Source organism: Aulonocara sp. 'chitande type north' Nkhata Bay, linkage group LG14, assembly GCF_057382095.1.
Source record: "Aulonocara sp. 'chitande type north' Nkhata Bay isolate Kocher_YH1m ecotype deep benthic linkage group LG14, A_spYH_male_GT1.1, whole genome shotgun sequence".
Taxonomy (NCBI): Eukaryota; Metazoa; Chordata; class Actinopteri; order Cichliformes; family Cichlidae; genus Aulonocara; species Aulonocara sp. 'chitande type north' Nkhata Bay.
In genome coordinates this window covers 32,639,138-32,666,867 of record NC_141357.1, presented here as the reverse complement: position 1 = coordinate 32,666,867, position 27,730 = coordinate 32,639,138, and the positions used below count along the sequence as shown (strand labels likewise).

General features: G+C 40.2%; 1 protein-coding gene across 1 annotated transcript in view; it reads right to left on the bottom strand.

Annotated features, from left to right (window-relative positions):
* Nucleotides 1-6,218: 6,218 nt before the first annotated feature.
* LOC147314995 (LHFPL tetraspan subfamily member 6 protein) overlaps nt 6,219-27,730 on the bottom strand; it is a 48,318-nt gene continuing 26,806 nt past the window's right edge. Inside the window, exons 3-4 of the mRNA XM_086262135.1 lie at nt 10,293-10,391; nt 6,219-7,003 (exon numbers count right to left, since the gene is read on the bottom strand). Coding sequence (XP_086118261.1) covers nt 6,885-7,003; nt 10,293-10,391 — 218 coding nt within the window. The 3' untranslated portion in view covers nt 6,219-6,884. The remainder of the gene's footprint in view (nt 7,004-10,292; nt 10,392-27,730) is intronic.

Genomic DNA, 27,730 nt, shown 5'->3' with positions numbered 1-27,730 from the left:
GAAGTGCTAACCAGCTGCAAATCATCTGTAATCTTTCCAGCCTTACGTACGGGTCTCTGACTTCCCTACTTTACCAGACTGTAGACAATCCATCTTCACCAGCCTGAGTCCAGCTACTGATGCCCTCTCATTGTACTTTCCTTGTACGTATTTCCCTCTTCTGACTGCCCCTCTCTTGTCTTTCTCTGGCTGGGCTTGACACCGCTGGGCTCCATTTCCCCTCCCTTGTCCTGCATTGGTAAATCCATAAGCTGCCAACTTCAACCTTTCTTCCTGGCCCCTGGACTCAGTATTAACTTAACATGTGAATAGCTTGCTCTTTATTGCTACACCCTACTTCTTCTTCCTGTATTCTTCATTTTGGTTCTCTGTTCAGCCTTAACAATATCCAAGACCACCTGAAGTAAATCAGTTGCAACAACTTTTCAGGATGAAGTGCTTCATTTATGTATCATATAAAATAGGTTTGCTGCGATTCAAAATAGAATTAAAATGGTAGTACATTTGGAATCCTGTACTCGTGAGCTTTTGGAGACAGACAGAAGAATCAGCATGTTTCTCCTGGGAGGCCTTCTGTGCTGCAGAGGGTTGATAGCAGAGTTGATTACGCCAAACAATACCTCGGTGTTGTGACAATTTAGATAGGAGCTCAGAGAACGCTCCTCATACATCTTCTCTGCATATATCTCGTATTGCAGTATAGGTTCTCTATATGGCCCTGAAAATATTTGCACTTTTTTGGATGCTGTGTTTGTAAGGAGTTGTGTTTTTTGAGTAACAAGAAGACATTAATGATGGATTTTTCCTTTTTGATTTTCTAGTGCAACAGAACTCTGTTCAGCCTTTAATGAAAACTGTGCCATTTCTGCAAGCTTTGGGAAGCTCTCTGTGTTTTATTTTTTCTTTTTCCTTTGAGACAGTGCCTAGAGATATGGTTTCAGATCTCTGGAAAATTTGTGAGGCAGTAACTTTTGGTATTTAGGAATTATCTATAAAGTTATTGTACCCAGGTTTCACCCAAGTTTGGAAATAGGCTGCTGCTAGTTTCCTAGTTTGAGTTTTGACTGAAGTGTCTTAAAAGGCAATGGCAAGTGCACACAAGGAAGACATCTGTCTGAGGATACCAATGCTTTTTCACTAATGCTCTTTTACTCCCATCCCTCAGAGCCGGTCTCCTCTTACTAGGAAATAATTTGGATGAACTTGTGAAATGAAGTTATGAAGAGGAGAAGTGAGGCAATGTGGAAGCCATCTGAGATTTGGGTGTTTACAATCACCAATTAGCCTAGCCCTCCTAACTGCATGTCTTTGGACTGTGGAAGGGAGCTGGAGTACCCAGACAGAACATGCAGACTTCACACACACAGAAAGGCCCCGGCCAGATGGTGGATTTGAACCCAGGACCTTCTTGCTGTGATGCGACAGTGCTAACTACCACCCCACTGTGCTGCCCTAAATAGTAAAGCTGATATATAAAAACTGTATCACCACTATTCTGCATATAGATCATCCTTATCTGTCTGATACTTTATAATCACATTTTAATTAACTCTATGCACACCCATGTTAAGCCCATTTAGGTGATTTAAGTAGTTCCGGCTCATTAGAGGTCTTAAAAAGACAAGATATCTCTCTCAGAGAGTAAAACTTTGCACGTGGAATCAATTCGGAATGTTACAATAGGAAAGGCAACAGAAAAATATTGTTTGCACTAGCTCACAATCATCTATCACCCCCAAGTCTAAATCTCATACTTCTGCAACTACATCTTCTTTTTGTTCTCAGTACCGCTGGCCTTACAAAGTGTGTAATATGTATTCTCTAAGACATACCAATTTGTCATAACATGACCTTGCAGCTGTAGCACAGAGGACTGTGGGTCAGACTGACCAAAGAGTGTACTCACTCACTTACATACTGCAAAATGCTACCAAATGCAGTACAAGTTTAAGGTTAAGCTTTCTTTGTCGCACACAGTATAGTCACGTATGTACCTAACTGACTGTGCATGAGGAAAAAAAGAAAGAAACAACCAACATAAACAATAAACCAAAATAAACAACAGTGCAATCATAAGAGACGTCAATGACTGAATATTGGTGTAGTGGGGGAGGAGCTTAAGTCTCTGTCTCATTTAACAGTCTAATGGTCTGAGCTAGATGCTCCTCCTGTTCCTCTGTCTTGGTCACCAGTAGACCATAGCGTCTCCCTGATAACAACAGAGAATACAATCTGTTGTTGGGAGTTGGGGTTCCCAGCAATCCTCTTGGCTCTTGTTCTACATTGTTGATGCCTTTCAGACTTGAGGGGAGTGGCCTTGATTGTTTTATCAGCTGAGTAACCCGCCTTCCTGAGGGCCAAGCGGTCCTGTTGGGTAAAGCTTCCCATCCAGGTGATGATACTTCAGCTACCACAAGTTCCTGAGTCGGAGGAGTACAGGCCAAGGTAACTCAGTTTAGTGAGTGACCCCAAAGGGACTATTGTGTTAAATGCTGAGCCATAATCAATAACTAGCAAGCTTAATATAAGCCTCTCACCTGGTGGCCAAGTGGGTGGGGTGGGGTGGAGTGGAGTAGAGGGGAGTGAGTTGGGTAAGGCTTCATTTGTACAGCTACTGGGGTTCTGTGCAAATTGTAGAGGGTCAAGAAGGATGTGATGACGATTTTTGTTTTGTTTTTTTGCTATAGTTCATTGACATACTGTGAATGTTCGCCTAGATATTATATTAGATATTATATTAGATATATTCTAATTATGCCAGATGCCTCATTTTCTTCACCTGTGTCACATGCTTATGTGTTTGCTATTCTTAGCAGGGATTTGACAGAATGATGTAAGGAAGAGATGTAGGGATGAAGGACCCAAAGCTGCCAAACGGGAAAGCTTTGGTTACACAGCGTCAATCTTAAGTGATGTTGTCAAGCTATGATGTGCTGCGCAGCTGGATCACCTGTCAAACCGAATGGTACATCCACAGAAAAAAACCCAGAACTCCTTCTCCAAAAGGCCAATAAAGTCCAAGAGGTATTTATTCATTTAAAAGGTAAACCATGTTGGAAAACACACATGGGTGTGTGCGTGTGGTCTCTGGAAGGTAAACAGAGGTGCTAATAATATAGAGCAGACATTTTTCCTTGATCAAATATACTCTCTCTGTATGGGCTTTACCTTTTTACTAAGTTCAAACAAACTGCTAATTTTGAAACCCCGCTAACCAGAGCCTCCATATATCCCTGAGGGTGAACCAGCGAACCCTGGGCTGTAATCCCTCTATCCCTGTCTGTGAGCTTTGAGTAACAGCCTCTGATCCTCTTTGCTGATGTGGTTTGTCTGGTCTATGTTTTCATGAATTTCCTTTACTTCCCTGCCCATATTAACATGGTAATTGCCAGATCTCTAAAAGAAGACATACACAGCTAATTGGCACTTCCTTTAAGTAGAGCAGGGACTTGTGAATCACAGTAGGAAACAAAGAACGGAAAAATGTGGGTGGGATTTTATTTGAAATTAATAAGATGGAGTAACTTCAAAGTTAGTTTACATTCTAGTTAATGTGATCCACCTGTGTAGCTGTGTTTGATGTTGTGTGGGATGCACGTTAGTATTGAAGTTGGTTGTGTAGTTTTTATTTATGCCGCTGCCAGTACATTTAAATATTCCACTACAAAATAACTGCTCTGGGGGGGAAAGTGAGGGTGACACTCTGCTATCTTTCTATACAGGCTCTCCAGATATCCTGCAGCATTATCCATTATGCAATATCTTTATGGAGATTGGTGTTATAGAAGCACAAAACCTTTTTTTAAACATGGTTGCTCTTAAGGGCAGCAATTATCTTGCCCAAAAGTGCTGATGGAAAAAAATTAATAATTAGAAAGAACTAATTGATGTTGATGTATCTATCTGGCAGATTAAGTTCAACTCTCTCAAGGTTATTTAGGACTCTCTTTCTTAAATAATTACCATGGCACTGGGAGCTCAAAACATTAGGAAAACATCTTTGCTGTTACGACAATACAGAAATGTACTCTTCTTAAGTTTCAGTGTGTTAAGCTCTCAGGGGCGTTGTAATCCTCCTAAAATGCTGCAGTTTTAACTGCCTCTAATTTAAGCAACATTCACTACGTTGCCTTTGTTGATTTCTCCTGATGTTGTTTTTCATCTCTTAAAGGTAAAAGGAAAAGCAATTTGGAAATAGACAGTTTGCCTTAGGGTTCTTTTGGATCCAGTCCACGTAGTCTTTCTTTGTTTTTGTTTATATTAAGTTTACTTAGGCTGACCTTTAAAATATTAAAAATAAATACCCCTTTTTTTGCCTTCAAGACTGCCTTGGTACAGATTTGAAAAGGTGCTGGAAACATTCCTCAGGGATTCTGGTCCATATTGACATGATGGCATCACATAATTATAGACAGTGGAATTTAAGGATGCTCAGTTCATCTTGAGGAGCCGACACAAAATCTCCTAAATCGTTACATCACCACGGCCAGTCTGAACCAGTGAAGCAAGTTAGGATGAATCCGTGCTTCTATGGTTTAGCTAATCCAAACTTCCATATGTCCAAGGAGAAACGATGACTCATCAGACTAAGTAATGATTTTTCTATATTCTGTTGTCCAATTTTGTTGAGCCAGTGCAAACTGGAGCCATAGTTATCTCTTCTTAGCTGATAGGAGTGGCAGCTGGTGTGGTCTTCTGTTGCTGTAGCGCATCAGATTCAATGATGCCACATTCAAAATCACCTTAAATTGCTTTTTTTCTGATGCTCAGTTGAACTTTGAGATGTTGTCTCATTCATACCTAAAAGCACTGAGTTGTTGCCATGTGATTAGCCGATTAGATTTTTGCAATAGCAAACAATTGACGAGGTTTACCTAATAAAGTGGGCTGGTAAGTGTATACTACTACAGTTGTGGTGATGTGATCCTGCTAGTAATGATTGTATTGTTTTTTGAGTACACGACTTCATAGTTCATCATTTGTATTTGGTCTTTAAAGCTTTGGCTAACTTGAATTTGTTTGTTGACTCCATTGGGGTTTTAAATCATCACCCTCGCTTATAAAAAACAAACTTCTGCTATCTAATCTTATTTTTAGCTCTCTTCCAGCATAAATTAGGTGTCTATAAATCTGTTTGTGATTCTTAGAGCACAAAAAATATGTACAGCTCAAGGTGAACATCAGCACCAGTCAGTCTAAATTCACGTCAGTTACGTCAGTTGTAATATGTCTTCATTCAGGAGCTGATGCGAGCAACTGAATTTCTCAGCCACCACTCATTTATCATGTTTTAAGACAATCAGCCTCTTACTTGTTACAAGATCTCAGATTGAATGGTACACCCTGTCAGTCTGAGATTCGGGTGCAGATATAAAAGAGGGAATGCTCCAACGTGACCCCAATGTGTCTGCGTCTGCTGATGAGGCATCTGGTTGACTCTCTGTAACAATCACTGCTGATATCAATCAGCACAGGAGATCAGAGAGAGGGAGAGAGCAGAATGCAGAGGAGCCATACTAATATATTAAACAGAGCAATTACTGAGAGGGATATTTCTCCAGTGGGGATGGGGGGGAGGGGGCGTTGCCATTATCTGGGTGATGTTGAGAATTGTGAGAAAATGGGCATGCTAATAAGGGCTAAAACACATCGAGAACAGCTGCATTGTAAATGAGCTGACTTTGTGCACTTGAGCTCGGATGTGGTGTTTGTTAATCAAAGAAAGAAAAACAGAGAACAAATGGCTAAAAATAGTAACTGGAAAAGCTGTGTTCAGCTCGCACCTCTAATGACACGCATGCAGCGGCGGTAATTGCTAAGAAAAGGTTGCCATTATTGTTATTCACACTGTGAAGGCAGGGTGAGGAGCTACGAGATAACCCCTGACATTAAACTGATGGCCCGACGGACGCAGAGCGCCTCAATTTCCCAGGGTATGATTGCATCTCAGGCTTTGTCTGGAAGACTCTGAAGCTTTTAAGCTGAGAAGCCTTGACTAGAGGTTACTAAATTTACTTCATCAATAAGGTGGAAAAATTAAATTCACAGCACTGCCCATCCTTATCCTCTTTGTCGATCAGAAAAAAAATGACTCCCACATGTAGCGAACACTATCAAGATCAAGAAGTCATGGGAAAAAAGCTTTTTAGGAATGCACGACTGTTCGTTTTTGCTCCGGGGCGTCGACTCAAAGAAGACTTGAAAAACCAGACTTCCAATAAACATTTATTTACAAAACAAACATAATGGCAAAGAATAATTTGAGGGTGAATACAAAACGTGATAAAATGATAAAATACGTTACCATACACAATGTATATCTTATGAATGTGTTAAATAAACTATGCTTTGATTTTTTTTGGGGTCTGAATCGAGGAAGCAGGCAGCCAGTGTCGGATTGCTTTACATTATAGGGATTATTGCATTTCTGTTTGTGTTTAAGGCAAGAATGAGTGATGAAGAGGAGACCGCAAACACTTCACGTAACAATGAGGCAATATTACTTCTGTTCATCACAGGGCGCACTATCACATAAACATTAAAGACCAAAGAAGAGGAAGACAAAAGAAAAAAGAGAGGGAGAATACACTTTTCATTAAAGAAATAGTTATGTAACAATCTTACAAACAGGATTGGTCCATACATTTTTCATTTAAGAACAGCTTTTAAGAGAAGTACCACTTTTCAAAGCCATGTGTGTGTGCTGCATTATGAAACAGTCCCTGCAGTTGTCAGATGAGTAGTGTCCCATGATGTGCAGAGCACCATAATGACTTGATGTCTTTGGTGCCTGATGTGCTGTACTGGTGTGAGTGCACAGAGTCCTCTCCCTTTTGTCGTACCGCCCGAGGTCTCCGCCTGTCCCTGTCTCTCTGATGCTCTCTTCAGTAAGGGTACTGCTTTTGCTTCTTCCCTGCGAAACAGGACAGCCAGGTGCACAGCAGCATAGCACCCGCCGCTCCTGCCCCTGTGCAGTAATACGCCCAGCCGATCTGACAGGAACCTGCAGAGGATGAAAAAAGAAAAGGTCTTTTCACCCTCTAGAAAAACATTGTAACAGATTCAAATTAATCTGGGCAAATAGGTCATTAGCCAGTAAGACAGTCGCTTGATTTTAATGGAGAACGACACAGCTTACTCTGTATGTATAGCCCTTTTTAGGAAAACTGCCTAAAAATCTCACATCACTTCTGCTATGAAGGGGAACTCGAATGTTTACTCCACTCAGATCAACTACACTGTAAAATTGGACCTAACAGCTCACCCATGCTTTGAATGATAATTGAGCATTACGCTATGCAAAACACACCGAACCATTCAGACGTTAGTTTGAAACGCCCAATCATTTTGTTTGAGATATATCACGAGAACTCCGCACCGCGCCTTTGATCTTGCCCTAGATCTAACATTAACGTGTTAATGTTAATCACAGAGAATGGTGGCAACTACTTAACATCTCTGCTCAGGCTACTATGTTCCCATCTTCTTGTGAAATACAGCTAGCACTGTTGAGAAAATATGCACAAAACAGAGCCCCAATTCATGTGCAAACAGTCTGCTATGTGGGAGATGAACAATTAGAGACTTGGAGAAACGCAGAAATGGAGTCTCTGGAAATTACAGTGATGCAACAAAATGCTGAAATGCAAATAAAACCTAAACCATTAAGTGCCTCCTTTAGACACACCTTGCATAATCATCAGAGGTAATTATATGCATTATGAAATAGGATACAGTGGTTGAGTTTCTTTTGAAAGTGTTGAAAATACTTACTTCCCTTTTTCTGTGGCATTAACAAAAAGTACATCCCCTCTTCTTAAATGTGACTGTAGCTTATCTATTCATTCAAATTAACGACAAGGGTATTTTCCACTTGCAAAACATATCCCATCAAAGGAATCACTCGGATCCTTCATGCTTTGCTTCTTTGGACTCAGGTATGGAAATGAACACGTACGCAGTTAATGCCTCCTGCAGAGGCATTCAGAGTTTTCAAGCACTGACTACAGCCTTCGTGGCTAATTAATGAGAGATGAATTAATGAAGGACTGCTTCAGATGTGGTGAAAGCATCATTCGTCGTCACCATCTTATCATAGTGTTGACATAAATGAGACGAACCTTGAGTCGACAGTTGCTCTGAACAAAACTTTCAACCAAAAGCACTTGTTAACACAAACGTATATGTGCCTGTTCCTCCACAGAGGAAATAAAATGAAAACTGCGAATTCAACATAATTACCTCTGATAGCGTGTGGTGATGTGTTCTTGAAATTTAAAAGGGAGAAATCTGTTTGAATTATGTGGTTTAAGAGTAGATGCTGCTAGAATGGCAGAATCGGTGTGAATCCATAATTCATGTGACAGAAAACTGGATTAAAAATCACAGTTAATGTTTGCTGATGGTGTTCCTAATACATCTGGCTGCTTAGCATTTATTAACTTGCAACTCTTAACTTCATATTAGCAACATTTGCATTTTTTTTTCTTGTGGCAACAGTTGGAGAGGACAGTGAAGCTGTTTGGTTTTCCATTAATCTGTTCAGAGTATCATCTCAGCAGCGACAGAGCACATCTTCATGAAATGGGATACAAGTACTACAACCTGCGGCTATTTTGCCCATTTCCAGTCGGAAAATTGATTAGGATGAATAAGCAAATAAACAGTGGTTATTTTTTTTTAACATTTTATTATTTATTTATAATCTGTGTGAGTGCTTCTTCATATTCTGCAGTTGCAAAAAGAAAAAAAAACCCACATGTAGCCTGTGTGCTGAATTACATTTTAATGTTTGCATCCACTGAAATGTGCATCATACGTCTGTTGCCCGGCACCTTCTTTGACCTGTATGCTGAACGGTAGCATGCAGCATAGATAATCCAGTCCCCTTAGTTATTTTAAATCCCACCTAAAAAAGCAAAGAAAAAGTAGTGCATGGGCAGATTTGTTTGCTTTCACGACTAAGAAATTAGCATTAGCAGAAATTTCCCCCAAAAAGTCTATCTTGAAGATTGATTACTGTATGTCGCTGAAGGAAGAAAGACATCTGAAAGCAAACCAAACTGCACGTTAATCAAAATGAAATTTAAACGGATCTGTTTTCCACTGACTTTTTTCATTTATAGTCAAACTTGTTCACTTTTAATTTGTGTGAACCCAGGTAGAAGCTTTAAAGCTAGCAGGCCTATAAATGCTAATAAGTATTTCTTCCCTCCACTATTTGTTTTGTTTTATTGGTAATAAGATTTAGTAAAGATACACATTTTTCTTCTTTCCTTTAAACTTGTAATGAAATGTAAAAAGTAGAATGATTGTAGTGAAGAGGATAGAAAAAATCTCATAAACTGAAGAATATTCACATGGGAGTAGGCTTTAATTACCAATATCTATAGTGATAATGATAATCTGTGTCCCCTTTATTATGCAGGTCAAATGTTTTGTGCAGCTCCATACAGATTCTTTTAATTCAAAAATCTGTTTTTATAGGTTTCCCATCCCTAGACTAGTGGTTCTCTGGTGCTCTTTTCCCTACGGCACGCTTTGATTCTGGACAAAAATATAAGAGCTGAATTTTCTCGAGGTTGATTTTGAGTATTCATGGTCCACACTCAGTGTTTTTAGTGAACCCCACTAAGCATTCAGATCAAGTCAAGATCCAAGCATGTGGGTGACGAATATCAAAATGGGCTGGGATGCTTCCAGGGATCCTCAGAGAGGATGAGCCTTTTAATTTTAATCCAGTGACATTAAAAAAAATCTCCATGTATTCTTGTGTTGAGTGTTAATAATATTAATCCAAGTTCCCAATAAAATATTTTACATCCAGTGAAAAACCAAACACTCTTTGATTAGTATCAAATAAAGGAGCAGCCGCAGTATGAAAAGCTTTTCCACCTCCCTAGTGTCTGATAAAGTAGCATATTACTGTCTGTGAGATAGTCCTGATAATACCAGCTGCATGCAGAGCACAAATCAAAGTATTGCTTATTCTCGGCACACATTTAAAGCTATAAAACATTTTGGAAATGGACAGCTACTGGATCTTCTGCTGTTAATTTTTTCCAAATGCATTAATCAAAACAACAAGAAATCACATCTTTTTTGACTACCAGAGAGAGACAAAAGGCAGCATGTCAACACATAAAGACAAACATCGGTCGTCTGTTTCACGTTTTCTGCGATTCGTCTGTTTTTGGGAATAAAAGATCCAGCGAGCACGGCACAAATTTATGAACCATCTGTGTGTAATTAAAGCCTCTGTGTGTGATGGATCTCCCTTGCAGACATCTTACCTAGTTGAAACTGGCTTGAGCTGTTGTTGCAGGTTTGCTGTACTTCCTCGCTGTCCCATCCCAGTGGATAGAGTGCGCAGCCCGATCCTATGAGCAGACCTGAGAACGAGATGAAGAGCAGGACAGTCGGGTCATGTGACGAGGGAATAGCACTAAAGACCGATCACCGGGGGTTCAAAAATATCACAAAACGTAGCAGCAGGCTGCAAAGACACCGTTTACGAGATAAAACCTGCAGCAAGGACAAACTCATCATCAAGGTGCTCGCTCAGCTCCTTGACGAAGGCCAGCATTGTTTTTAGGAAACCTCGCCTCTCCGGGTTTTTTTTTATAATTTAAGAATCTTTTAAGCGCTGTGAATAAAAATGCAAAGCGCCATGTGTTTTCTTATTTGTTCCATCCAGATATCAAGCAAGGTTTAATTAATTTTAACCTCAGGTTTTGTGCGGATTCTTCCTCATTATTTGGTCAATGATTTAATTAAAATGATCAAAAAGAGACAATGAGCTGTTGCTCTACAGGCATACGTGTGACCTCACCTCTGTGGTTCTTCCTTCTCCTTATCCGCAGCTTCTCATTCTTGTTCTTCCTATTATGTTTTAGCACATATCACCAGAGAGGCAGCACTCACCGCGTCCATCAGTTCTACCTCTGAACTAAGCCTCGCAATACTTTGGTACATGACACGGGCTGTGATTTTACTACTCTATCACATTTATACAGCAACAAAACAAAGCACCACAGCCATGTAGCTCATAAAACTGAAACAAATGAATGAGAACATATGCAAATAACTTGGCAATTTCTCACTGAGGCAACAGTGAAAAAAACAAGCATTTTTGGTACACAATAATTACTGTAAAACTCTGGAAAATCCTTGAGGGACTTCTTTATGTCAGTGATTAAAGAGACTTATGATTATGCCTAAAGCTGCGCACAGAGACAAGAGCAAAATCTAGTCAAGGCAATTACATTAAGGATTAATATCCTCAATATTTGCCTGCAGCCAGGTCTTGACAAGTTATTCCCTGGATGTCAAGGCCTGTCTCTTAAAATTACCCTGTGGGGGCCCCTGGTAGGTGGCTCTGCCATCACATTAGCTTAATCCCCTCAGATGTGTCTGCTCTGCTATCAGTTATGGGATGTGATGATGGCAGCAGAGGGAGAGACGGGAAGAAAGCGCTGCCTTCCAACCTGATTACCCCTGCCATCCAGGTCTGCCTTATTACATCTAGGCCAGATAACAAGCAGGAATTAGTCCACATGTTAATGAGGATGGGCTAGACAAACTGGCTAACATCTGAGGAGGAGTAGGTAGAGTGAAAGAGACATCTGTGTTGTCCCTGGTCACAGCCAAAAGGACAAACGAAAACGGGCTGTCTCAAATCAATTGGGTGAAACTCTGGCATGTTGATGAGAATGAGGGGATAGCAAAAGGCTCTGACCATGTCTGTGTCATTACAGCTCAGGATCAGAGGGGATCCAGGGATTTTAATACATAACAACTGAGCTGTTTCTCCCTCAAACCCTTAAGAAAACTTCAGACGAACTCCTCCTTCAGACCTAAAAATACTACCTTTAGCCCGTGCACTGCAGCAAAAGCGAAACAGGAGCATTTGATGTAAATCCCTATTCAAGCAACCACTATGGATACCTGATGAGTCTAAAAACCCACTATTTTAAAAGGTGCAAAAATGTATTTAGGAGGAAGGGTGCATTCACGCAGCCATTAAATTTTCTCGGTTACATAATGTTACTCGGTATGTTTTGATTCAAATTTGTAATAGCAAAGACTGTAAAGCATGCCAGCATGATAATGTATTCATGATTAATATTTAACATAATTTAAAATTCTCTTTCAAGTGTTGTGTAATGCAGAGATAGAGCAGCATGTAATCAAACTGAATTTCCTTGCAGCAAAATGAGAGGAGGTAAAAAAAAGAAAAAAAGAGCAAAAAAAAATAAAACGACTTTATTTCCCAGAGATGTTATTATTCTATCCAGTGAGGTATAATATTTCCATTTGAAAAATCAAACTTGATGGCAATTCTCAATCATACTTTGGTTAACACGTTTGCTAAAACGATCAAAACCATAAAGTTGCTCAGTTCTGCAGCAGGCACCAAACAGAGTAGAATGGGAAAAGAAAGACTTCATTGCATAGTTTCCACATCAGGTCAGATTATGATGATGACAGTGAATGCTGGAAATTGCTCCAAGACTACGGGCGGGAGGGGAATTATTGCCACAACAAAGACTGGAGCTGAGGTTCATTGTGTAAGCGCCTAAAATCAAAGGTTTCCATGTGAAATGTCACTGTTGGCTGTTGTTTTTTGGAAGTAAACTCCCAGAGTCTGCAACGCTGCAGTGGGTGAAATCAATGTGAGCGCTCACATGTTACCGTAACACTATTAAGACAGTTACCGTGGGAGCAGATGAACAAAAAATATGGGCACACTGCTAAGGTGTAAATATGAGGTCCCACGTTTCTCTTTTGGCTTTTATTTATTTGATTTCTTTATTTTTTTTCCTCACGATGGCTAATTCCATCAAATCCCATCCTCCACACTCCACACTGGTTATTGAAAACCAGAGGTAGGGGGGCTGTTGACTGGGATGTAGGAAAAAGATTACTGAGAAAGAAAAAAACTCAAAAACATTCTTTCACATAATGTTCATGAGCCAAGCTGTTAGAAAGAAGTGTGCTGTTGTGAGAGGCAGCTACCTCAGGCTCTCCTTCTGCATGCACGCTGTTATAGTCAGATACTTCTCATCCTTCTTATTATCCCGTCCTAAGCTAACACTGCTACACCCCGATCTGCACAAACACACAGTTGGGGATTTGTGTCAGTTAGCGTGTGGTTGTCAGCTATAGATATGCTTCTCGACCTTTTGTGCCTTTCCAAGTGAGATTGAAGATTTCCTTTATTGCGACTGTTCTTGAATGTTTCAAGATGTTCTCACATTTTGTGACCTAAATCGAATGTCCTGAGTCCTGGTGTGAAACCTACTCAAGTTACAGACACACGACGGTCACAAGCACTAAAGCTAATTAACCATAAACAGCATTTTACTGCATGGAACTTCACATTCTCTTTGCTGCAAAACAGATTCTCTGAAAGAATTTAAAAGTCTTGAATTACGAGTCGTTTCGTTTCATTGAGGTCTTTGAGGTATTTCAGAGCTTTTCCCAAAGCACAGAAAGGAAATCGTCTCTTTCAGACAACATGAACAGCAGATGGTCTCATGATGAAATCGTTGCAGGACTCCGCTATAAGCTGTCATGAGAATAGTTAGTGGAATAAACCACAAGTCTGTCACAGAGCCTTTGCTGCAGCTAGATGACACTCTGAGACTGACAGAAAGGATGACAAATATGAGAAATATACAACAACAGCTTGCATCGACACACAGAGGCAGGCAGAGGAGTTATCACACCTAATACCCCCCCAAAATAAACTGACCCGCTGAAATGTCTGTGCGATCAAATCTGCCTCTAAAGCAAAGAATTAGTGAACATAAAAGTTCCATTACAGATACGAACTATTCTGTAGCCTGTCACTTTAATAACCTCTCTGATTTCCTCCTGTAGCTTTCAGCATGTGGAGCAGATTTCTCTTCACAGATGGGGTGATGGTGACAGGAGGTTATGTCAGAGAGAGCTTTTGTGCAAATCAAATCAAATCACTTTTTATTGTCACATCACATGTGCAGGCACACTGGCACAGCACATGCGAGTGAAATTCTTGTGTGCGAGCCCCACAAGCAACAGAGATGTGCAAACACAACAACACAAACGAGCAAAATACAAGAATGGCCAACCTGAAACTAATAAATATATGTACAATATATAATAGTGTATGCATTTCTGGATGTGTATACTAAATATTTTCCTACGTGTGTGTGTGTGTGTGTGTGTGTGTGTGTATACACATTTTTACAAATTAAATAGTAAAAAAATAAAATAATAATAATAATAATAATAATAAAAAAATATATAAAATATACAGAGTTGAATATGTGCAAAACAAGTGGCATTTATATACAGTGTGGAGTGCATAATGTTGAAGTTCCAGTAGTGAAGCTGAGGTGTCTATGACGTGTTCAGCAGTCTGATGGCCTGATGGAAAAAGCTGTCTCTCAGTCTGCTGGTACGGGACCGGATGCTGCAGAACCTCCTTCCTGATGGAAGCAGTCTGAACAGTTTATGGCTGGGGTGACTGGAGTCCTTGATGATCCTCCCCGCTTTCCTCAGGCACCGCTTCCTGTAGATGTCTTGGAGGGAGGGAAGCTCACCTCCAATTATCCGTTCAGAGCACCGCACTACTCGCTGGAGAGCTTTGCAGTTGTAGGCGGTGCTGTTGCCATACCAGGTGGTGATGCATCCAGTGAGGATGCTCTCAATGGCACAATGGCATGCACTCCTTATGAACATTGTAACCACTGCGAGGGTTTTTAGTGTAATGTTATGATTAAACTATAATGGTCCATATATGCTATGCCTGATGGTTGTACAGCATTTATCTCTATTGATGAATATTCTACCACATTATGTAGAATATATGTTGATGGTCTTTGTGTTTCTTTACTGTCTCTATAGATACTTTCTCAAACTAGTCCACTTGATTTTTATACTGTGTTCAGCTGGTATTACTGTAATAGGGGTCCAAGCAGCAGAGCTGTTGGATAAGCCCTAGTATTCCTGCATTGGTGTCTTCTTTCTTCTTTTAACATTTAACGCTCTCTTGAGTGCCACCCATAGGTCAAAGTCGGAGGTGTGATTATAAGCATAACTATGGAAGCCCGTTTCCGCCACTAAAAAGAAAAAAGTACCCATAACTTGAAATTTCGACTTATTAACTCAAAATTTTGAGAAAAGTCACTTGAAATTTCGAGTTAGCGCTGCCAATCAGTAATCTATGTGAATGACAATGACATGAAATGCCTTTCCCTAACAGCCACACTTTGAACATAATGATATCAAATTGTCATGGCAACTGTGCCCGGCTGAACTACTAAGTCCACTAGTCGTTGCTTGAGCCCATTGAAAAGTTTTGCACTGATCTGCATGCATGCTTTTTTAAGATTCAGTTTTATCTACTGCTCCAGTGCAACTGAAGTCAAATGAACTGTACTGAAAAGCCAAATTTGTTACTTAGTGAGCTTGTTTTTTTTTTGGTTTTTTTTTTACTATTTCAGCACTCCTCTAAGCTGTCATGATAGGGTAGTTAGTGGAATTCACCAGAATGCTGTTGCAGAGGCAAGGCAGGAACTCATAATCTTTAGAAATCTGCCAGCACCATCATCCACAGACCCCGTGTGTGCTTTCCACAGAGGTGATTAAGGATCCAAAGAGCTAGCTTTCTTTAGTAGCATCAATCATGACCTCAGGTCAAATTTAAAGATCCCCCTTAGCTTTCCGGGAGATCAGGAGAGGTTCAAGTGTGTCTCTATCTGGGAGATATGTTTGTTTGCCTTACTGCATTTCGCCAGCAACCACTGTTTGTAGAGCGTGCCCCCCCCCCCCATTTTTGAAGTTTTGTTTCAGTTGCTTTGGCAGCCAGCTGATGCTTTATAAGCTTCAGGGGTGGATGAGGCGAAGAAGAGGAGGAAAGGGCTGGATAGTGAGTGCAGTGCAGAATATATGAGGCTATATGAGGCCAGGCAACTTATTCATGATCGAGTTTCAATTGATCTCCGTGTGGTCATTATCGGAATGACTATGTCAGGGCTAATAGCTTGTCTGAAAGGCTCTTCTATGAACTTGAAAGAGTTGGGTTAAATAGATTTAACCAAATACAATCAGCCTCACATATCAGTGTACAATCCAGAAAATCTGCTCTAATATAGTGATCTTTCTTCTGCCTCTGCTTGCCTCAGATTTCATCATCACAGTTGAGCACTTTTTTCAAATCAAATTATTGCCTGCCTAAAAAGCATACAGAGAAGTGTTTTATTCCATCACGGCTAAGCCATTGTTCCCCATCTTTTTTTCTCTGTCAATGCTTTTTTACCTGAATGAAAAACTGCCCCCTTTTCATATCCCCCCACATTCTCTGATTCAGGCAGTGCTGATGCCTTTTGTCAAGCTTTCTTGCTCTCTGTCAAGACCCAAGGAATTTCTTTACCCTCTTTCATGCCCCGAGACAATACCATTCAAGGTTATCATTCAAGAGGCCAAAAAGGGCAGGGGGAAAAAATGCAGAGGCTAAAGCTGGAGAGAATTTTTGTGGCCAGGGAATTGGAGTGTGGATGTGCCTGAGTGAGCTGGCTTAATGTAAGACAGTCCCTTTTGGGCTTGGAAGATCATCCAAAAGAAGTAGGAAAATGTAAGAGCAACCACACCTGGGAAGACAGTCTTGTTCTTCTATTAATATACCCTTTGCTCAGCATATGTGTTAAGACTTTTACTTACCAGAAACATGCCAAAGATGGATAAAAACTACACGATCAATAAACTGCTTCATTACTCCAGGAAATGCATGAAACGTGACTCTAGCCACATTGTCATTCTCTCCGTGTTTATCTTCCAGAGCTATAATGAAAAGCACCAGGGGTTCACAGTGTCATATCAGCCTAAAGAGGCCAGTGTGACTAATCTGTTCACAGACCCGTCCCTGCATGTCGAGGCATGAATTCTCTTTCATTTAAAAAACAAGACAAACAATAACATGTAACGTTTCCCTGCCTGCTTTTTAAAAAAAATCTTATTTTGATTGGCTCTGTCATTCAAGTTGGACTGGCTTAGTCGTTCTAGCAGGGCTTACTCCTGTGTGAGCATTTTTGCTGGAAAAGTTGGGGAATTTTTTGTGAGTGAGAAAGGGATCTGGAGTTTCACTTGAAAGGAGCAGTGAGATGGTTAGATGGAGGAAAAGGGGGGTGCAGAGACAGGAGGGATTTAAATAGGGTATGTGAAGTATGTGATATTTGATGTGCACAGTGAAGCATATAAATATTTGCTGCTGCTGCAAGTGACTGGCATTTGGCTGCAGCTGACTGTTAGTCTTCTGATTGGTTTTCCGTGGCTCAAGAGTTGGGAGTTCGCCTTGTAATCGGAAGGTTGCCGGTTCGAGCCCCGGCTTGGACAGTCTCGGTCGTTGTGTCCTTGGGCAAGACACTTCACCCGTTGCCTACTGGTGGTGGTCAGAGGGCCCGGTGGCGCCAGTGTCCGGCAGCCTCGCCTCTGTCAGTGCGCCCCAGGGTGGCTGTGGCTACAATGTAGCTGCCATCACCAGTGTGTGAATGGGTGGATGACTGGATATGTCCTTAGGGACTAGTAAAGCGCTATATAAAATACAGGCCATTTACCATTAAAAAGTATCAAGTATTTTTAGTTTATTCATGTTATTTTGTTAAGTAGCTACCTCTGCGATCCTGCCACATACAGGGCAGCTGGAAAAGACATAGTGGGAAAGATGCTTTTCCTGTTCTTTTTAAGGTGTTTTCATACTTGTACTGTTGAGTCTGTGGAAACTGAAATCTGGTTTTCTTTCCCCTTGGTACAGTCCATTTGTGCAGATGTTAACACAGCAATCACACTCAAGTACAGTGTGATCCGATCTTGATCTGACCCAGCTACCAAACTGTGCATGGTACGGTTTGAGCAACATGTCTTCCACATAGCCACATATGCTTTGCATTCTGGGATGTGGCTGATTACCATAGACATGCAGGAGTAAATTCTCCCTGTTATCCACTAGTTACGAACATGGCACCTTCTTCCTATATTTACTTTTGTTCTCCCTGCTCCAGACACATGTGGCCAATAAGTGGATTGAGGGCTCTCGCATGGTTTGTAGCGACACATTTTTGATTCCCTTGGTGTTTCCTGTTTGCTAGAAAAAGCCACAACTTTACAAACTCATAATTCAGACCAGAGTAAACGAACTACAGGTGAAAAAACATCCTTACTTGGTACCCAGGGGCTGGACCATGGCCAACTTCCAAGCAGAACTTCATATTCATTTAAACTACACACAATTACCTCTGTTATTTGCACAGTTATTGTTAAAATTACAAGTTTAAAAACCACACCCTTTCTGACATCCCTACATCCATCATATTACATCATATCCTGACAGTCTGTTAGACACACCAAGGACTCTATAACTGCACCCTCTCAGCCTGGCAGGCCTTTTGTGTCCCTGCCATTATACTGAAAACAAAGAAAACAGAACCATCAAGATGGTTGATGCATTAGTGTAGTTGAATTTAAGTTAACCTAATTCATTGAATCCTTTCAGCAGAATATTAGTACTACAGTTTTAGTTTGATCTGTAATTGCATTTATTTGTCTTTATGTATAAGGAAAAACCCACTGAACCAACCACCCACTCAACAAGCTACAAATTCTAAGAAATAAGCCTTTGGAACGACTTTTTGCATTCCAAGTGTCGATGTGCACGCTGCATCACATGTGCTGTGAGCCAACGCAACCGCCTTCACTGCAGTTTTTTTTCTATTATTTCATTATTATGCTGACAAAATCTGCCCAGAACGACATGCAAAGTATTGCCAAAGTACGGCAGATGGCGTCTTCTGCCATGATGAAACTGACAGACAGACTCACGAGGTGAAAACAGTACCTGCCACACTGTCACAGCTAATAATAAACTGAATAAATTTGTTGCCTACTGCGTGATGGTTGACTACACACAGAAACTCTGCTAGTCCGCAGCTTCTGTTTAGTTTCATGTTTCTCCATGATTTGCTTCACAATTTGAATATCAAACACAGGAAACTCTATTACTGACCCGGTCGGTGAGATCAGAGCACTGTGACAAACACAGTCTGACTATTCATTCAGAGTGTGACCATCATCTCCATGACGCACCCACCTCATCTTCTCTTTGGTATTTGCTTCCGGCCCACAAAAAAGGTCAAACTGATAGAAACACTCACACACCCACATTATTATTTCATGCTCATATGATGTCTGTGTGGTTTTACTTTTATGTCATCCTGCAAACCTACATGTTTTTTCATGTATTCTCTCATTGTTTGGCTTATTTGCCTTTTGTCTGTCGAACATCAGTTGCCCTCCAGGAATGACTTTAAAGTAAGCTGAACAAAAGCGAATTAGAGTGTTTTAAATATCCATCAACAACCCTTATGCCGTTTAGTGGCTAATCAAATTAACATTTTGTCAACTGTATCTTGATTTAGCAAGTCAATTTAGTAAGTTCCTTACATTGTCAGAGATATATAGTATATGAGACGATCTTACAGAGTTTAGTTGACGAAATTTGGACTATGCTTTAGGATAATTTTGTCATTAGTAGGCGTGACAAATATTTTCTACAAGCAGAACTTAGGGCAGAGATAAACCCGTGGTAGTTAAAATGTACTTATAAGTTAGGGCTGTGGAAAAACTTGAGTAAATCAAAAACTTTAATGATTAATGACTTTAATGATTGATCAGACCAAAAATAAGTCAGAAATGATGAACAGCAGGTCTAGTTTGCCTGTGCCCCTCTGCTGTTAACTCAGTCTCATTTCTCTCCTGGTCCACCCATCAGTCAACATCACTGGCCCTGGGCGGAAAGAGCAGTTTGTGTTTTATTGATGTGTTTCAGTGCTTTTGCTAAAGGCGTTCTGTCAAGAGCTGGCCTTATCTAATCACACCATTCATTTGTCACACAGTTTCCTACTACAACCAGTAATTAATAAAAACACCAATTACACAACAAAATGAACTTCTGCTTCATCGGGCGTGATCAAAACCTCTCTCGGTCTGGTAGCCCAGGAGAACAACACGGTGCAGAAAATGTGCACAAGCTGAAAATGGGCTGTGCTAAATACGTAGCAAGTAACTTTCAAAAGAGAACATCCTGTGGATGCGTGCGGAGAATGAGCTTTTCACACAAGGGCGTAGATATTTTCTGTATGTCTCACCCTTTCCACTGACAAACCCATGGCTCTCTGCAAGCGTAACAATGTCTCCTCTGATCTCATACTGCAAATTGGATATCATTCCCCCTCCTTTTGGCTAAGATGAGAGTGCAAGTAGGAGGTATGGAAAAAGAAAGAAAGAAAAGAATTTCAGCAGCATCCAAGAGAAATTTCTCCTTTTTATTTTCCAAATGCTACTCATTTAGTTTTCCTTAAATGCAATGCATACTTTAACCTTTCTCTTAAATGTAGTCACCTCTGTGCTAAAGCTAGTGTGTAAAATCCTGAAAATTATATTCATATTGTATATCTTAGAAACCCTACCATTCCTGGATCACTTGACTTCTACTGTTATCAATTTGCTGCCTTATTCCCCCCCCAAACAAAGTCCAAAGAAAGATTAGCTTTTGAGCTATCTAGCAATATTTTAATGACTTATTATCACTATGAAGCTTGGTGGCAGGGTGGTGACAGTAAGCTACTTTGCTTGCACATGACACAGATGGAATCAAAGACAACTCTCAGGCTATTCTGGGCAACAGTTTTTCAGCCCTCTTTCAAATCAATTTTCAGTAATTAAAAGAAAGACGAAGAATGTGCTAAATAACATGCATCTATGGCAAAGTGTTGAAGAAATGATCTGCATGGCAGCCTGGAATCTCTGTAAGTCATAGCTTTTCCATCAAGAGTCAAATGAAGAAGAAAATGTATGTTGAGCACAACAGAGCCAAAGGCGATGAAAATCCTCCTCAGGGTAGGATCTACTTTATAGGGTCCTGTGTAGCTGTTTTAACTGGGTCATATCTGATGTGTCGAGTAGCTCCCTCCTCCCACTGACAGAGCCTTACAGAAAAGCATAATGGTGTGCCATGTGTCCGAAAGCCGGCATATACCTACAGCACTGCATTCCTTTCTTAATTACCCTTTATAATGAGCAAAAAGCATGCTAGCACAAGGCCTTCTAGGGAGAGGCAAATGAAAGACATTGCAATCTACGCTGTAATATTCATGTTAATAGCATCCAAATATGCAATGAATGTTTTAGTATCCTCCATGCAGACACTGCCAGATATCAAAATGCCTTTGACAGTACTGGGTCTCATCATGTGAGCTGCTCCATACCGCAAACACAAAGAGCCTCCTTTCAAAAGACAATGCAACGCTTCAGGGATCAAGGAAAAACTGACTCCCAATGCCAAGTGTAGCTACAAAGTACTCCACAGCCTGTGTTTAAAATCCCGGCCCACTACATTCACGCTGCCTTCTGGGACACACACCAGGCTAGCTCACCACCAAGGATTTAGTTGGATTGAGTTTAAGCAGCCTTACTCTGCTCTCTAAAATCAAATATTCCCTAAACTAACAGGTCACTCTCGCTTCCAGGGTTTCATTGTGTGGGTGTGATGTGAAAACCATTCAGCAAGAGCGGGCTCTCTTAGGACCTGGGGCCAATTCTAAAGCCTTGAACATGTGTATGGATATCACCAGAACATAGATAACATATACATATATATATATAAAAATGTAGTAAACAATTTCTGAAGGTAAATAAGGCTTTATACTGAGAAAAGAAAAAATGTTTCATAACTACATACTGTCTCTTAATGTCTATTTTCAGTCCGCATGCTAAGCTAAGCTAACTATGAGATGATGGAAGTTTTGCATTTCCCATCCCCACATACTAACAACTTCAAAAGTCAAATATTTTTTTTAGTGTCTTACTTATTTACAACCACCCATCCATTCTCTTCTGCTTATCCAATTCAGATCACATGTGGAAATTACTTTTAAAAGAAATAACTTCTTATGCATTAATGGTGAATGGTTATATGATAAAGCTCGAGTGGCTCCTCTTTCATGTTCTGCCGTACTGTTGACATTTAAGAGCCCTTGAGGAAGAGAATAGCAGAAATGAGAGCACATTATGCAACATGTCATGTAGTCTGTGAGCAATACAAAAGGGCAAATGGAGAGCCAGAGATCAGATTATATGTGCTCATATAATCATGTGTGCTCATGACATTTTGTATGATACTGAATTGGTATTGTGATCCTATAATCTTATAATATCTGGTTTATCCTGTCCACTCAAGGATGAAAAGCTTTCTGCCACAGTGACTTTACAGATTGAAACCAAACAGATGTCAAGAAAAGGCTACTGGTTCTATTTCAGGTGAAGTTTTACCATTACAATACTTTATATTGCTATGCCATCCATGACAGTGCAGTAAGTACTGAGGTAAAATGAAGCTAATGCTCTTACATTGTAGGAGACTGTGCTGATGAAATTATAGCTTCCTTGTGAACTCTTGTATTTTGGGCAGTGCTGTTAGACTCACAAATGATATAATATCATCTGAAAAAAGTCCAGTTTCTCGACACTGAGCGGTTGGAAAAGCGACATCACAGAGAAACTTGTTTGAGTCACTTTGGTCTTAAAATCTCAGATGCGGTAAAGCATGATGAAATATACAGAGCCCCTGAAGTCGTTTCCAAAACTAGTGATTATTTTTTTCCTTCTTCATTAGACTACTAGCTAAATGTGATGACTTAATTCCTGTTTTGACATGCACTTAAATTCCATGTTCATCTTGATAAACAGTTTCTAATTTGTCAGTTAAGCCCTTAGGCAGAATAAATCAAAAACATTTAAGGTAAAGAAATAAAAGCGTCTGGATGAGAATGAACTCCGACAAATTAAAACCCAATAGGTTGGGCGATAGCGGGTGGACTGAAAATGAAGCACTTTATATGGGTAATTATAGAAAATACAAACAACAACCACAAATATGTGAAATAGCATTGCTTTGCTTAGTGCCGCATACATTTAGGAAAAAGCGAAAAGCCACACTCTAACGCAGGATGATAAATGGATAGGTTATTTATCATATTTTTAAAGGAAAATGAAAAGGTGGTATACTGGTCAAGTTTGTTTTTACTATGCCCCAGACAATAAAGACCTAACACCTCTATTACACTTGTGCCTCCCACAACCATATGGCTTCAATCTGCAGCAGGCATTCATGCCATAAGAGCAGTGGATCATATGAATCCACACATTATAGCAAGGCCACAAGGACGAATGAAAATCAATAGTTCCCTGGGACTTTCCAATACTGCCTTTCACTGAGGAAATATATATATATATATATATATATATATATATATATATATATATATATATATATATATATATATATATGCGCAGTAAGATGTGGGAACAATGGTCTTCAAGCATGGTTGGTTTGCTCCACTACTCATGGTGTTTTTAATTTTCCACTATCCCACTGCCTTCTGCTTAATTAACTCTGGACTAACAGCAGTGTATGCCTGGGTATCGTATAACTTGGCAGACAGACCTCTCAGTTTCTCTTAAAGAAACAACATTAGGAAGACAATGCAAAGCAAAGCTAGACTTCAATTTCTCAAAATTTGTTATTTCTAACTCACTTAAATGGTTTCACAACACCTTGAAATTTAATAGTAAAGTCTAAGATTGTAGTTAAAACAAACAAAAAAGCCTGTGGATGCATAAAAAAAAAAATCAATTTTGACCAAAGTGAACAAACTTGGACTCAACTGAAGGAATGAAATGCAAAAATTCAGTCAGCTGCCACTTCACATATACATTAAATTGAACTAAATTACTAAATACATTTAGTAAGATTAAAGTTTCAGTTCCACAAATGTTCCACAATAGAAGTGAAGCACAATGACATGGCATCCAGAAGTAATAGAAGTACAGGACAGATTGCTACTCACAGTGTTAAATTACAGTTGGAAAGCGTTAAATTACACCAATATCTCAAATTGTGAATACAATTATCAGCAATCTTTCTGAATTATATATATATTATATTAAGTTACTTTCCAACCCATGGTGTATTAGTTCTGTACAAACAGAGTTATAAAATTCCATTTTTTAAGATCCATCTGTATTCATGAACATGAACCAGTGTCTTCAGAAGCTTAAATTGGAAGATAAAACTCGGGTCCGCTACACTGATGATGTATTAGAGAGCTGCTTTGTGGAATAAAACTATGAAATTTCACAGCAAAATTAACTTTGCGTCATTATAAAGCTCTCAGCGATGAGGCTCTCGCCTCCATAATGTCATGCATCCACAAAGGCTCACTGTCAATAGAACTCGGGTCACAAAACATCCCCTGATTGATTCAGTCTGAGTGTCTTTGGATCAAAGAGGGGCTTGTTCCTACTCACAAATTATGACTGATTTGTCCTAGATCATAGGTTACTGCATGTGCACAGTCATCATTTTCTTTTTTTTGTCTTGAATGTTTATTACTGTAACCCTGTTATGGCAGCTTGACTGTGACTGAATAGGCTGCTAAGGGCTGTTGAGAATGTACCACAGGACATTTCAGAGCTAGTCACTCTGATTGATTGAGCCATAAAGAGTTTGTCCATGGGGTTAACAGGACCCGGACAAAAGATTAAGAGTCTGTTGAGTGTTGATTAATGGTCGAGGATATAACCTCTGGCCAGTGGTGCTGAAAGATTTATATAAACAGGGTCTCAGCAGCAAAATATTTTACACACACTGAATTGGAGTAATCTAAAGTCGGCGAGAACAAAACAATTACAGGATATCCGCAGGACATGAGCTAAATCAAAACAGAATTGTCACAACTCTGTAATCGGACAAACAAGTGTATTATTAACTGACAGAAGAGGTAGAACAAAAGCAAGCTAGGAAATAGGATGAACCATAAAATAGAACTGAAATGGAACAGCCTCACTTTCATTTTTCGTTTTCTAAGTGAGAAGGAATGTGATGACGGGGGGAGAAAAATTTCCTCTGCATATTTATACAGGACGTTGTCTGTGTCAAGCCCTGCCCCACCCCCTGGACTTGGACTGCCTGATTAGCATTCAGAGAATTCATTAAGACACAATCGCTGGTCTATGGGAACATGGGAATTCTTGATGGAGGAGAGGTTGAGTTCAGCCCGCTGGGTAACTTACTACAGAGAAAAACACCCCATCCCCCCAAACCTGAAGGTCACCACGTCCTTACTCTGCTACTGATCTGATGGATCAGAGACACACAGCCAATGCGGAGGAGGGGGATTGTCAGCATCCGAAAAATGTGCACTAACTCTGCCTGAGAAAAAGGCATGACTAAACGCTAGTCTGACTTTTGCCTTGACTACCCCCAAAGGCAATCTCCCACAGTCCATCAGTTCCATGTTATAAAAGTGTTTCCCTTGTAAGCTATAAAAAAAAATATAAATAAAATCTGACTTTTATGCTCGCACACCATCCATCCTTCAAAGTTTTACCCCCACCCCAATTTCCCCAACTATTAAAATCAATGTAAAGATGAATGAACCGCAGAAACCAAGGGGACATTGGGTAGACAAATTCTTCCGGCTGCGCCAATGGGTCATACATTAGGAAGGCGAGCTTTGGTTGCAACCCAGTGATGAATCATTCCTCAGGGAAGTACTACACACTTCAACCCGTTTAATAAAAAACACCAAAAAAGTGTCCCGCATGAAAGCTTCACAATAATAAATCACAAGCGATGCATGCAGCGACGCTGCACAAATCCAGCAGTTTGGCTTTGGTCTCCGCTCACTGCTGGACTGTCATTCTGCTATTTCTTTCATCCCGCTGTGGTTGCTTTGATTTGCAGCACAAATATGAATCTTTTTGTCGTTACCTCCTTCCTCAGAAAATGATTTCAAATTATAAAGGAATTATCCAGCAGAGGGACAAATACTTCCCTGGGGTTTAATATCACAATTTATGCTTAAGTGTTTCTCTTGAAGTGGTCTCTTGATGGCTGATTAAATTTTAAGCATGCATTAGTTTTAAGGGTTTCACAGTAAAATTAATTACCAGTATACCAGTATGGGGGGTAAAACGAAGAACTGTTGTAAAAGTCCACAACAAATACCCCTAAGAGACATTTGTGCCACATCCTCAAGCCTCCTTCTTTCCTTTTTTTTACCACTACATGGAAGAAAGACTTTGATCATCCACTGCATCTCACTCAGAAAAAGAAGATGAAAACAGAGTCGGGGCATAAGAGTTGGGGTTTTTCACACGAGGGAATGCAGAGCGGTAGGAAAATGAGGTGAACAGCAGCCACAAAAAGAGAGCAGAAAACCTCCAGCAGCTGCAGCACCCTCGACAGGAAACTAAGCTGCTGAAGCTAGTGTCAAACAAAACAAATTGCTTAAACCCCTGTGACACGTTGCGAGGTCTCATGACAAGAGTGGAAATTAAGTTGCCACAGACAGAGAATGCCAAGGCTAGATCACCAATATGAAGAATAATGCTGACTCTGATGGCAGTGGTGAGGTGTGTGCATTAGTGTGCTTACGAGGTATCGCTTCACACATGAGAATTAATTCATAAATCACTAGACATGTGGCTCCTTTGTCCAACAAGGGATTGGAATTCTTTTATGCACCATGTTCTGTTTTTTGTAATGGAGCCAAAGCTAAAATAGACTTCCTCTCAGCAGGGACTAGAGTATTCTGTCTCAAAAGATCCCTTCTTCTCTCAGAACCCAGGCATGGCTGACACGAATGTGACAGCACGAGTGAGTCAACATACCCAGGCAGTGCACTTTCATTTAGGAAGGAGGGAGCGCTTCAAAGTTCAGCTTATGGAGTAAAGAAAGAATAAAGAACAATGAAGAGCAGTATGTGCTGGCTAAAAAGGCACTTTGAGATGGAGAGAAACTGAAATGGCAGCAACAAAAGAAACAATTTATACATTCGAGTTCATGTCAAGAAGAAGAGAAAAAGTATTTAATGCCCCTCAGGTGACTCATTTATTAATACAGCCGTAATTCACTTTTTGTAGATGAAGTTTGGTTTTCAGTGTTCTTCACTATGTTCATCGTCCGTGGCGAATCCCTTCATGGAAAAACTTTGCTGAACTACAGAGTCTATAGAAAGGCAAAGGGTAAGAATGAGCCATTACTCACACTAGAGCTAAAAAGGCACAAATGCAAGAAGACGTAAAAAAATACCAAGGTTGATGTATGGGATATATTTCAGTGAAAACTGCAACAAAGAAATGAGTGTGTTCCCATGAGTGTGTGTGACTAAGATCAGGAGCATGTTGCAAAGGTTTAAGGTACCCATTACTGCTGAGTATAGCAGCAATGGGATTAGTGGTACCCGGAGGGCACAGATGGCACCGAAATCCTCCGAGCCGTTCTGAAAAGGTCACACAAAATACAGGAGAGACCCCCCCCACCTACTCACCCAACCATTCACTGCTGCTAACAGATTCCTCGGGCAGGATTGTGCTCGGGCTTTTAGTCTCTCATCAATCCTCTGAATGCTCCACAATCATTCTTTTCAAGTGCGGAACAGAGGCAGGAACAGAAATGCCTTTAAAATGTCAAACGACAACAGACCTGAGTTGCAGTGTCATTGATGATATCGTGGCGAGGGCTGAATTCAATGAGAAACATGTGGCACTATAGAGGAAAACAGGTTTATCAAAGCTCTTTTGTTGAAATGTTTAATAAGACATGAAATGCAAGAAAGAAAGGACAGAC